Source organism: Crinia signifera, chromosome 12, assembly GCF_055691185.1.
Source record: "Crinia signifera chromosome 12, ASM5569118v1, whole genome shotgun sequence".
Classification (NCBI taxonomy): Eukaryota; Metazoa; Chordata; class Amphibia; order Anura; family Myobatrachidae; genus Crinia; species Crinia signifera.
The window spans coordinates 89,708,182-89,721,959 of NC_139228.1; the positions used below are offsets into that span (position 1 = coordinate 89,708,182).

Genomic DNA, 13,778 nt, shown 5'->3' on the forward strand with positions numbered 1-13,778 from the left:
ACCTGAACACAAATTTTATATAGTCATTTCCCTGTAGGTGTGTAACGTAACTGACGGAATAACTCGCTCTAGCTAGAAATGCAGCAATGAGGCCACAGGTACATGATACCTGTTACCAGGGGCGGATTTCGGGATGACGGCACCCCTAGGCACAACAATAACGCCGCCCCCACCCCCTGTCTATTATTTTTATTGTTTACTTATAAGCCCTCATTTGATAATAGCCAATTTAACGGATTTATAAAAAAAGCCACTAACTGTGACATGTTCTTTTATTATGAATACATATTTACTAAGTAGGACAGTTTACAGGGGCAGTATCTGCATGTCCCATCCATTTACACTCTATTTAAGATGGAATATAGTACAGTATAGTGGATATTTTGCAGTTATTGGTACATTTTGGGCTGACAGTACTACCACAGGCATCCAAGTGCCGCCCCCAATCATGTGCCACCCCTAGGCACGTGCCTCACGTGCCTAATGGGAAATTCGGCTCTGCCTGTTACTGATTAGATTGAGAGGAATTGCCGGGCTGGGGAATAAGGCGACGTCCATTACCATCAGTGAGATTCATCTGTTATTGGAGGAATTGCACACTGGACTGCACGCTGTCATACAAATGTCATGTCAGACCATTCGCTTAAGTTGACATTTCACACACAATTGCATGCTTCAGTAAAATGTTATGTTAGGCCAAACACGGTCCTCAAGGCACTCCAACAGTACAGGTGTTAAGGATATCCATGCCTTGGCACAGGTGACTTAATTAGTGTCCGTTTCATCATACCATGGGTGGGATGCGTCAATCTCTCATATCGCATGTGATGCATTCCCGTCACTCTCTGCATGCGGATCCTGTTCAGTTATGCCGCATGCATGCACAACACCACATAGGACAGGTCTAGTGGTAAGAGCAGTCCTGGTAGGACTTTAGGGGGTTTGAACCTGGAGTCCTATCTGAGCATGTGTCAGCTAATGGGGGTGCTGGGAGGGATCTGATTAGATCCCTCTCAAAGGGGCAGTGCAGTAGAATCCCAAATTTTATAGGACAACGACATTCAAAGATGGCCAACCCAACCGAGCCCAATTTGTGCACAAGCAGGGATATCCCTATGACTGGACTAGCGGGAAACACGGTGCAAGCACAGTCTTTCCCTGTGGGCGATGGTGACGCCCAGATTGCGCATCGCCATTGCTGCACGACGTACGCACGGAACGATCAGTGCTCCATTTCTAAGCGATCCAGTCAGATGGCTTAGAAATGGGGCTGAAATCGCCCAGTGTGTATGCCATTAAATTTTCACAGCACCATATCACCCTATAGTGCCATCAGTTCCTGGTCGTATAAGCCAGTGCCCTCACGCTGGTGATGTATTTATGTGTGGGGGCTGTGACTCACAGCCTGTGAGCGACTGTCCATCTCTGGTATCATCAATGTAATCCTTACATCTGGCCTGTTCTCTCTACGTCTCAGGACTTCATAGATACGTTCTCTTCATTTCCAAAGAAACTCGACATTGCTTAACTACCGAATATGTTGTTTAAACACGGAAGCAGTCGTTCTTCTGTCGTAGGGTAAGATCTCTTCTCACACTCCTACATTCCAGCCACGTGCAAGAGAAATGGGCACTTAATCGGCCAGCGCAATAAAGGGCAATGTGGGTGACGAGCAAAGATCAGCGACAGAATTGTGCACTGTCTGCAGTGCCAGCCCACAGGATGGTACCCACAATGACTGACTTGTCTCCAAATGGCCATTATTATATAACTAACTGTCCATGCTCACTGCTACCCCTTCTGTGTCACTCCTGTCTGTCTAACCCTTCCTTTTAGAATGTAAGCTCTCACGAGCAGGGCCCTCTCTCCTCATGTACTTTTCTTAGCATATATACATCTCTGCCACCCTGATGATTGCTTCAGTGTCCTGTGCCCTGATGTAACTATCCTTATTTACCATGTTCCTGTCCTAAATTGTCTTCTCTGTCATTCTTTATTTGTTTTTTTTTTGGTCATTTATGTATCGTTAGGCGCTGCGGAAACCTTGTGGCGCCATATAAATAAACGATAATAATAATTAATAATAATATAACATAACTAATAATGTCTTTCAATACCAGGCATAGAAAAATAAGACAGGTGATTGAGTTGAAAGCAGGTCTGCGATAATTTGTCCCCTATCGCACAGATGGAAAATAAAAAGTGCGGCAAGATGAGTTGTACTCACCTGTGCGCTTGGTAACATAGCAGTCATCATCATCAGTACCCACGTGCACATTGTGGTTCCCATCTGAAAATAGGTATAGCTACGTGTATGTGCACTGTCCTGTCGCACACCTTCTGCAAATGTAACGCCTTGTTACAGCATGGCTACAATGCTTCCAGGTTGTGCAAGCCCCAGCATAGCCTGTGGTTTCTACTGCTTGCTTACGGAACATGCGCAGAGCTGGCCCTGCAATTCTTACTGTTTATGGCCATTTTTATATTCCAGCAACAGAGATGAGATTCACTTATGCAATATTCCTTTTATATACAATATTTAATGTAACCCACCAATGATGCGCCACAGCTGAAGTATGACATTTCTGTTTACGTAATCCGTTGACTATTGCTCTCATCCCATAAGATTGCTCTGTGTAGGCAATGAAGCCAATTTGAGACCAAGACCATGTATCCAGTTTTAGGTATGCTGGTCTTTGGGCATAGCTAGGAAATCTGGTGTTGTCACAGGCTAGATTTAAGTGATACCCCTTTCAGAGATACAACCCGGGATTTTAAACCTGGTATAATACCAGGTTTTTAAAAATCCCGGGTCCATTGCAGTTGAGCAGGGATTTTAGTCGGCTAAAACTCCGGGTAGAGCCGTTCAGACAGACGCTAGTCCCAGTATTATGCACGTGAAAAATCCCGGGATGTTTGTGTATGTCTGAAAGGGGTATGCGTAGGATATTGGTGAAGAATGCATCAGTCATTTTGCATTTGACCATTGTTTAGCAGGGGTTGCCAATCCTGTCCACCTTGTGGGTGACCTGGGAAATGTGTCAGTGAGTAATGAATACACCTGTACACCTGCTAGGTGACCTGGAAAATGGCAGTGAGTAGAGAAATACACCTGTGCACCTGCTGAGTGACTGTGAACTGTTAGGCTGGGGCTACAAATAGCGGCACAGCTGGTCCCATTCAGCGGAAGCCGCTTGGCAGGCAGGAGACTGTACACTGTGTCCTATGCTACTGGCCACTCATATGTGGCTGAGCCGCAGCCGCCGGATCCAACCGCAGCTGCGGTCGGCACTGGCTGGATCCTGTTCTGCAGGAACCGGACAAAACTCTGTGTGTGATTCCGCACCGCCTCCTTCCTGCCAAGCGGCTCAGTCTGTACCGCTGTGTGTGGCCCCAGCTAGTCCGTTTGGCTACTCTCTGTATTCTAGTGTCAGATTATGCATGTTAAGCACCGGATCTCTTGTAAACACATTGTGCTCCCTGATGATGGATTTGCACCTGAAAGCTGAGTTCTGGAACAATGAGGGAGGAGGTGACACGTGGTGAGAAGAGACTGTAAGAAAGCAGGCGCAGGTGTGACACATGCAGCGTGAAAATGCACAACTCTGTGTCACTGTGCAGGTGCAATCCACCTGTAGTTTGTAAATGGGGACACACGTTTTGTACCTGTATTTCAGACTTTTTCTCCCTTTGACTGGAAGTTTTGTTTAAATCAAGGACCCAGAGACCATTATTGTTTAGTAACCTGTCCGATCTGATCGGGCGGCGACACGATATTTATCCAGGGCGATGGGCAAGTATAATCTGACTCATTGTCAGGCTTAAACATGATCTGTCCGACCAATAGAACATCACCTGGAAGGATGATTGGGACGTAGTGTTCATTCTAGCAGCCGCTATCTTTGAAAACCCATGCAGTTCCTCTTCCCTGCCTGGGGTGTTGCTGTCTGCTGAGATGTTGAGCATTGCAGCATATACAGACCTGTACAAAGCTATGGGATGGGGAGGTGTTGAGCATTGCAGTATATACAGACCTGTACACGGCTATGGGATGGAAAGATGTTGAGCATTGCAGTATATACAGACCTGTACACGGCTATGGAATGGAGAAATGTTGAGCGTTGCAGCATATACAGACCTGTACACGGCTATGGGATGGAGAGATGTTGAGCATTGCAGCATATACAGACCTGTACACGGCTATGGGATGGAGAGATGTTGAGCATTGCAGTATATACGGACCTGTACACGGCTATGGAATGGAGAAATGTTGAGCATTGCAGCATATACAGACCTGTACACGGCTATGGGATGGAGAGATGTTGAGCATTGCAGTATATACAGACCTGTACACGGCTATGGAATGGAGAAATGTTGAGCATTGCAGCATATACAGACCTGTACACGGCTATGGGATGGAGAGATGTTGAGTATTGCAGTATATACGGATCTGTACACGGCTATGGGATGGAGAGATGTTGAGCATTGCATTATATACAGACCTGTACACGGCTATGGGATGGAGAGATGTTGAGCATTGCAGCATATACAGACCTGTACATGGCTATGGGATGGAGAGATGTTGAGCATTGCAGCATATACAGACCTGTGCACGGCTATGGGATGGAGAGATGTTGAGCATTGCAGTATATACAGACCTGTACACGGCTATGGGATGGAGAGGTGTTGAGCATTGCAGTATATACGGATCTGTACACGGCTATGGGATGGAGAGGTGTTGAGCATTGCAGCATATACAGACCTGTACACGGCTATGGGATGGAGAGATGTTGAGCATTGCAGCATATACAGACCTGTACACGGCTATGGGATGGAGAGATGTTGAGCATTGCAGTATATACGGATCTGTACACGGCTATGGGATGGAGAGGTGTTGAGCATTGCAGCATATACAGACCTGTACACGGCTATGGGATAGAGAGATGTTGAGCATTGCAGTATATACGGATCTGTACACGGCTATGGGATGGAGAGGTGTTGAGCATTGCAGCATATACAGACCTGTACACGGCTATGGGATGGAGAGATGTTGAGCATTGCAGCATATACAGACCTGTGCACGGCTATGGGATGGAGAGATGTTGAGCATTGCAGTATATACAGACCTGTACACGGCTATGGGATGGAGAGGTGTTGAGCATTGCAGTATATACAGACCTGTACACGGCTATGGGATGGAGAGGTGTTGAGCATTGCAGTATATACGGATCTGTACACGGCTATGGGATGGAGAGATGTTGAGCATTGCAGCATATACAGACCTGTACACGGCTATGGGATGGAGAGATGTTGAGCATTGCAGCATATACAGACCTGTGCACGGCTATGGGATGGAGAGATGTTGAGCATTGCAGTATATACAGACCTGTACACGGCTATGGGATGGAGAGGTGTTAAGCATTGCAGCATATACAGACCTGTACACGGCTATGGGATAGAGAGATGTTGAGCATTGGAGTATATACGGATCTGTACACGGCTATGGGATGGAGAGGTGTTGAGCATTGCAGCATATACAGACCTGTACACGGCTATGGGATGGAGAGATGGTGAGCATTGCAGCATATACAGACCTGTGCACGGCTATGGGATGGAGAGATGTTGAGCATTGCAGTATATACAGACCTGTACACGGCTATGGGATGGAGAGGTGTTGAGCATTGCAGTATATACAGACCTGTACACGGCTATGGGATGGAGAGGTGTTGAGCATTGCAGTATATACGGATCTGTACACGGCTATGGGATGGAGATGTTGAGCATTGCAGCATATACAGACCTGTACACGGCTATGGGATGGAGAGATGTTGAGCATTGCAGCATATACAGACCTGTGCACGGCTATGGGATGGAGAGATGTTGAGCATTGCAGTATATACAGACCTGTACACGGCTATGGGATGGAGAGGTGTTGAGCATTGCAGCATATACAGACCTGTACACGGCTATGGGATGGAGAGGTGTTGAGCATTGCAGCATATACAGACCTGTACACGGCTATGGGATGGAGAGATGTTGAGCATTGCAGCATATACAGACCTGTACACGGCTATGGGATGGAGAGATGTTGAGCATTGCAGTATATACGGATCTGTACACGGCTATGGGATGGAGAGGTGTTGAGCATTGCAGCATATACAGACCTGTACACGGCTATGGGATAGAGCAGAGGTTCCCAATCTTTTTTGATTCACGGCACCCTAGAGAATCAGAATTTTTTTCACGGCACCCCTAGGTCCAAAAAAAATTAATTAGATTGGGTTTATATGCGATTCTTAGCGGCAGTTATGTGGTAAAGGGCAGGATTTGCTTCTGTTTGTACACATTCTATGATTGGCAGCCACCAGCACTGGTTTTGCTTCTAAATAATTAACCATTATTAGTTTGAGTTGGTCCTGGACCACCAAGCCGCGGCACCCCTGCATGTGTCCCGAGGCACCCCAGGGAGCCACGGCACACAGTTTGGGAACCACTGGGATAGAGAGATGTTGAGCATTGCAGTATATACGGATCTGTACACGGCTATGGGATGGAGAGGTGTTGAGCATTGCAGCATATACAGACCTGTACACGGCTATGGGATGGAGAGATGTTGAGCATTGCAGCATATACAGACCTGTGCACGGCTATGGGATGGAGAGATGTGGAGCATTGCAGCATATACAGACCTGTACACGGCTATGGGATAGAGAGATGTGGAGCATTGCAGCATATACAGACCTGTACACGGCTATGGGATGGAGAGATGTTGAGCATTGCAGTATATACAGACCTGTACACGGCTATGGGATGGAGAGGTGTTGAGCATTGCAGTATATACAGACCTGTACACGGCTATGGGATGGAGAGGTGTTGAGCATTGCAGCATATACAGACCTGTACATGGCTATGGGATGGAGAGGTGTTGAGCATTGCAGCATATACAGACCTGTGCACGGCTATGGGATGGAGAGATGTTGAGCATTGCAGTATATACAGACCTGTACACGGCTATGGGATGGAGAGGTGTTGAGCATTGCAGTATATACAGACCTGTACACGGCTATGGGATGGAGAGGTGTTGAGCATTGCAGCATATACAGACCTGTACATGGCTATGGGATGGAGAGGTGTTGAGCATTGCAGTATATACGGATCTGTACACGGCTATGGGATGGAGAGATGTTGAGCATTGCAGCATATACAGACATTAGTAATACTGTGCAGTGTTTATGCTGATCCAGTGTGACTACAAGCCAGTAACACAGAATAAAACGTACATGGCCGTCCCCAGTTTGTCCCTGCGTATAATGATTCTGTTTAGCGTATGAAACATCTGTTATAAGTCAAAACATCTTGCAGCCATTACAGTAATTATTAATCTCCCTTTCTGCTCTCCCAGCTCCCACCCTGGAGCATTCCTCATGGATAGTGTATTTCTAATTGTTCTACCCTAGAAGCTCATAAATCTGATGTACTGTGCGCTGCGCTTGTTCTGTGGCGCAGGAGATCTCGCTACAGCCGTGTCCTCGGGCTGACACTTCCTGGCAGGAAGGACAGCGCTCCTTCTCCTCTCCACAGCTGACACCTCGGAATGCCCTGGGCAAAGTCAGCAACAATGGCTTCCATTGAATGTGTGTTAGGTTGCATGGCTTGTGTCGAACCCATTCATTTAGCCACAAAGTCTCAATTCTTCCGGTTTCTTTTTCTAACATATATTTGGTTCTTTTCTGTTACACTTTGTATGTTTGCCAGCGACACCGTTTAGGGTTCACATACATCTATATGGAGTAAATGCTAGTGTATTCTACTCCGAGCAAGCAGTCGGTGCAACATGGTCAATAGGTCCACTGAATACCTGAAGCATGGCAAGAGCATGCGGTACACTTAGATGGTGTCCATGACGACAGTGTCGACATTCAGGACAAAAAAAGTGACAAACTCAAGTTGACCTTCCCATTGTCTACCTAATGATTGTAGACTTAAATTGGGTTGAACCAATGACCCATCCCCACACTCGGCCTAGTCCTGCCACATCTTCCGTTCTATTGGCTCTCTTCAGCCAATGCGCGTTTCCACGTATTTGACGTGTTACAAATGTGTCCACATAAACCTACCCTCAGATAGCCCAGTTTAGCGCACTGCGGACTTAGCTGCAACAAAACACTAATCCTAAGTAGCCAGTACACTATGGGCGGTATGTACTGCGCAGTGCATAGCACAGGAATCGGGATACACACAGAACGATATTGATAAACAAGACGTTAGTGACGTCATGGGACCCGCAGGTTGTTAGCTATATTGCCAAATTGACCTGCGTGTTCGGCAGATGACAGGGCTCATAAGACGCGCGGTAGCGCACAACGTTAATGATATTGAGTATACACACAAGAGGATACAGGCCAACATATCATTCAGAAACCCCTTTCTGAGCAATACCTTTTACTATATCCTCTAGTGTGTATGGGACTTTAATCCAATTTGTTGGGCCAGTAATGATCCTACCTGTTTCCACAGATAGAAATCCAGAAAACATGACCTGTCAATAGTAGATCTGGGGTTGAGTTCCACTGCTTTAGAGCAAAAATGCGGAACCTAAACAACCACACCTAGTATAACTGCTTAAGCTGCTCATCGCCCACAACAGACAAGAGGAGGATGATGAAAGAGGGTTCCAGGAAAGAATAATATAAATACTGACGGATCCTTCTCTTCATCCTTATTGCCTTCACAAAGAAGAGCGGACACAGTGTGATTACCTACAGGAAGCCACTTTATTCCCTATAACGTTCCCACTAATGAGAGAGCGGTTCCTGCAGAGGGTCAAAGCTGCTGGCTTGGAATGTTGACCTTTTGTATGAGATGAAACAGGAGTTCATAGGTTAGTTCTGGTCTGCGGGGCAGCAGTAGCCAGAATAATTCCGTAATGACTGACCTGCGCCTAGTCAAGTACTTCACTGACATTGCTTTGCACACTCTTAAGCTCATGCATTGAGGAAGTGACATTGCCAGATTCATTTACAAAGAAAACTCAAATAATGTTCTTAAAGTGCTGAGATAGGAATTAAAGTCCACTTCCCTGGGAGAGCCAGCTGATCCTTTTAATTAACTTGCTTTACATCTTTCAAGATCTGTCTACGGCGCTACTGCAGTGACTACAGATAGATGACACATTGAGTGGTAAGGAAGGTACAGTTTGCCAGCCAGAAGTGACTGGCTATTTTTGGATGCCGAACTACCGTAGTGTTCATTCTAGCACCCGCCATCTTTAAAAACCCATGCAGTTTCTCTTCCCTGCCTGGGGTGTCGCTGTCTGCTGTAGTACTTCTAGCACAGTGTGGTCTGTATATCAGCAGTGATATGCAAATCAGACCTGTACTAGAAACACCACAGCAGACAGCAACACCCCAGGCTGGGAACAGGAACTGCATGGGTTTTCAAAGCTGGAGGGTGCTAGAATGAACACTATACAGGTATAATGTAATAATGTAATGGCTATTGTAATTCTGTTTACTTGCTGGACTATTTAATAAACTTTTTTAATTTGTGATAACTTTTATTTCTTCTACCCGACACTCCGCCTGCCACTGGAATTGTGCTTTTTGTTTTTTTGTTATTGTTCGATCTATGCTAATAACGGCTTGATTTGTACTTACCCTGGCATTGTTATTACTTATCTGATCTTTCTATTTTCCCAGAATCCCCTAGGTTGTCGGCTGCCTCTTCCAGCAGCAATGAGAAGTTATCCCGCTCTACATCGTTCTGCACCGAATGTTACGACTCTGATCGGCCTATAAGTGTCATCTCTACAGCATCCTCCGGCTCGCTCCGAGAAGGCCGCGAACTCTATGAGAATATCGGCAGCAGACCAGCGGGAGAGGAGCAGTCCGAAAACGGGTCTTCAGGTCTAGACATGGAGCTGGTGTCCTCTGCGGCTGAGAGTCTGCAGGCCACCTACCGGGAAATGCAGAGTGGTTTAAAAAATACCCACCCCGCAAACAGCAGCAACAATGTAACCAGGCGCAGCCGTCTTGGGTCAAGGTCATTATCACCGTTCGGAACCAAAGTTAGTGCGATCACTCAGAAACTGAGCTATGTGGAACGTGTGGTGCTGGAGATTATAGAGACGGAAAGGATGTATGTCCAGGACTTGCGCAGTATTGTAGAGGTAGGTCACAGTTAGCGCTATTAGCCTTATCACATCACTGTATTGTGCCACAGACAGTTGCTCACGTTAAAGTCATTTCAAATGTATTTTTTTAAATGGTTTAAAGAAGTTTTTCAAATTTAAAAGTATTTTTAACATGTTTAAGATTTGTAAGGTTCATCACTGCCCAAGACACCTATTCGATTCTCAGATAATTGTCTTGAGATTACGGTAGTATACCTGGGTATCCCGGGCTGGTGTGTGGCTATGCCAAGCGTTTCCTAGGCATGCCCACAGAAACTGTGGGAGCGGCAAGAAAAGCACTGGGCGTCCTGATGCAATTGCAGGCAGCTCGAAGCCTGGATGGGGTGGGCAGCTGAGGTCACATGACTTAAGTACCCGCCCCCTGTTTGGCCATCTACGACCCAGCGAAAAATTAATCGGTGGCCATCAAAGGATTTTTTGCTTGTACGCCCACATCTCAATGGATGTGTCACCCCATGTATCTATAATGGGTGCATGGTGTGCTGTGCACATGGGTCCCTAGATCTGCATTCCCAAAAAATTAGACCTATTGCAGCAGATTTTTGGGATTGCTGGGGCGAGCGTCTGTGGCTTCCATCACTGCTGCATCACAGTAATGTGAGCGGCATCCAACTCTTAACCAATAAACAAATAGGGAATAGGGTTCCTGATTAACACTGAAAGTACTAAAATAATGTAAATGATGTAATATTACATGTAATATTACATTAAATGATGTAAATTACTAAAGTAATTTACATAAATGTATGTACTTAGTGCATGGAGAATTTTGGTTTTCCATGAACTAATTTTACACCACCTTGCCGAAATTCGGGATTAGGGGCAGGTTCTAGGCTGGAATTCACTTCCTATAGATGTAATCCGGGTACACACCTTGTACCTGGTGCAGTGCCAAGTGCATGCACCCATGCCTAGCCGGGAGTGAGCAATGGACGGGCGAACAGCGGAGGGAATGGGAACCCTCGTTAGCGATGCGCTCCCTCATCTGTACATGCAGGACAACAGAATGCATCGTTAATGACCCCCGGGGGCGTGCGTTTTTGACAATAGTTAGCATACACACTTAGCAATATTATTAAACCATATCGCTCAGAAGGGGGGAAAAGAGCGATGTTTCAATATCGTTTAGTGTGTATGGGGCTTTAGAATAATAAGTGTTTGGACCACCGTCCCTCGCTTTGTCATCACAAGGGAATTCTGATTCATTGCAGACCCCTCTGGCTAGAAGTTAATTAGACTGGATTTATAATCTGCACAATTGTCACCTCTTCTGTGACTTCGGTTCCTCCTCTCTCTGTTGTACAGTAGTCACACGTTTTGCATTTTCTTTGTTTTACTAGATTTACATAAATGAGCGATTTATTTACTATTTTGGGGTGTTTTCCTTTTCTATTGTACAACAAGAATCTAAAACCACAGCGAATGAATTAAACGAGGGAATTTCAGTATTTTACGCAGGCTCTCATGATAAGGGCTCACATTTATGTCCGTAATAAAAACTCATGACCAGAGGAATCGAGCGCAGCTAAAGCGATAATGAGGCAATAAAAGCCATCTCCATGAGTAATACATGAAATGTAAGCGCCTGTGTGTTTTATTACTTCAGGATTATCTGGGAGGCATCATAGACCAACCGCAGCTGCCCATGAAGCCCGAGCAAGTCTGTGCTCTCTTTGGGAACATTGAGGATATTTATGAATTAAACAGGTGACTCATTACGTTATCTACAGTGTTTCCTTCATTAATAGATCAATTAGGTTTTCTACGTGTGTCTATATAAATGTCCGCATACACTATTGGTCTTTATTGGCAGTGATTGTTTTTTCCCCTGAACGTTTTGCCAATGATATATCCAATATAGGCTGCATCTCTTGCGCACTATAACCAGCCTTTGTATATTCAAAACCTAGGGGTCTTTGTACTAAAGGGGCCTACAGACTCGCTATATCGCTTAGAAAATGCCCTTACATTGCTCCATGTGTACGGATCATAACGATAGTGCTGCGTGGCCTTGCGCATCACTATTGACCGGCGATTAACATCCAGCATGCTGGATATTAATAGGTCAGGGCCAGTGTTCTCACCGGAGAACACTGGTCCTGACAGATCGCTCAGCACAGAGCGTTAACACATTGCTGTGTGCTGAGCGATCTTGCTGAGCGTTCTATCATCGTGCAGAACACTCAGCAAATCTCGGTGCATAGGCCCCTTAATCCTTGGAGCGACATAAAGTGGAGACATAAAGTACCAGCCATGCTGCTCCTAACTGTCACACTACAGGCTATGTTTGAGAAATGCCAGTTATGAGCCAATTTGTACTTTATCCAGATTTTGGAGTGTTAGGAGGGGGAAGCTATTAAGCTTACCTTTCTTGAACTTGGTTGCTATGATGTATATTGATAATCAGCCACTTGGAAATATCCTCTGGTTTCCGGGCATCACCCTGTTGCTGGGAGCTGCAGCTGTCGTTGTTGGGACAACTGATAAGTTAATGTGAATAAGCTCCAAAGCACAAATGTATTAAGTGGCTTGGAGGATTTTATGCTCCAGTGGATGTTTTATACCCGGGCTTCCGTATTAAAATGTGTTGAGCCATCCTCACGGTCCAACCCCCTCGCCAGTCGCTCGCCCTATTCTATGTTCCGTCATCTGATGGCGAGGATTCCCTGGAACAGTAAAGTGTGGGGGGGGGGTTTAAATACTGACCTGCGAGCTATCAGCACTGCTCACCGTCACAGCTCACCCAAAGGCATTGAGTATACCCCTATACCACAGCTTACAGAGTTTTACATTAAACAGGTGGTCAACCCTAAATTTATAAAAATACGGAGTTTTTGCCAAAGAAAAGAATCGCCCACCTTTTTTTTCCCGCGTGAAAACTGTGTAGAATCCTGGTTTATCGAAGGTTGGAGAGACCTAACTTAACAACCAATCAGCTTCCAACTGCCATTTTATAGGCTGGATTTGAAAAAAGTGAGGAGCTGATTGGTTGGTACGACATCGCTCTCTCCAAGCTTTGATAAACCTCCCCCTTGTCTATTATCTCACACAGGAACCGATGCTAGTTATGAGCCCTGCAAGGAGCGGATGTCGTTTTGTATATTGATAGTGGCACCTATATTACCAGACAGTGTTACCCATCATGAGTACATTCCTGGAGTCTGACAATAGTCTCCAAATTCGTGTGCAGTGAAACCTATCTTCTCTATACTGCTACCTTTGTCATTTCCCAGAGACTGAGTGGGCTTTCCATGTAATCTGCTATGAACTAAACTACAGGGGTGGAGACCCAGCATGGTGTATTTTCATTTGCGTATGCCACAGACTTGTTGAAACATTGAAGAATGGCGTAATTATGAAGGCTGGGGCTGAATTGACCCCAATGTTTATTTGCTGCATTTAATACCTAATTATATACGATTCAAGGTTTAAAATTGCCCCAGTTCCCACTGTACATGTCGGAAAAGGAACAGAATATAGTTGTGCTATACTATCGCCTCCTATACATTGGGTTAAACTCCGCCAGTCACAGAATTAGGGCATGTAATGAGAATGTTCTGCCTCCAATGAGATTAGCTGGAACTAA

The 13,778-nt window shown here is 45.6% G+C and overlaps 1 protein-coding gene across 1 annotated transcript in view; it reads left to right on the top strand.

Annotated features, from left to right (window-relative positions):
• PLEKHG3 (pleckstrin homology and RhoGEF domain containing G3) overlaps nt 1-13,778 on the top strand; it is a 119,030-nt gene that overhangs the window by 76,344 nt on the left and 28,908 nt on the right. Inside the window, exons 3-4 of the mRNA XM_083167307.1 lie at nt 9,699-10,168; nt 11,799-11,899. Coding sequence (XP_083023433.1) covers nt 9,699-10,168; nt 11,799-11,899 — 571 coding nt within the window. The remainder of the gene's footprint in view (nt 1-9,698; nt 10,169-11,798; nt 11,900-13,778) is intronic.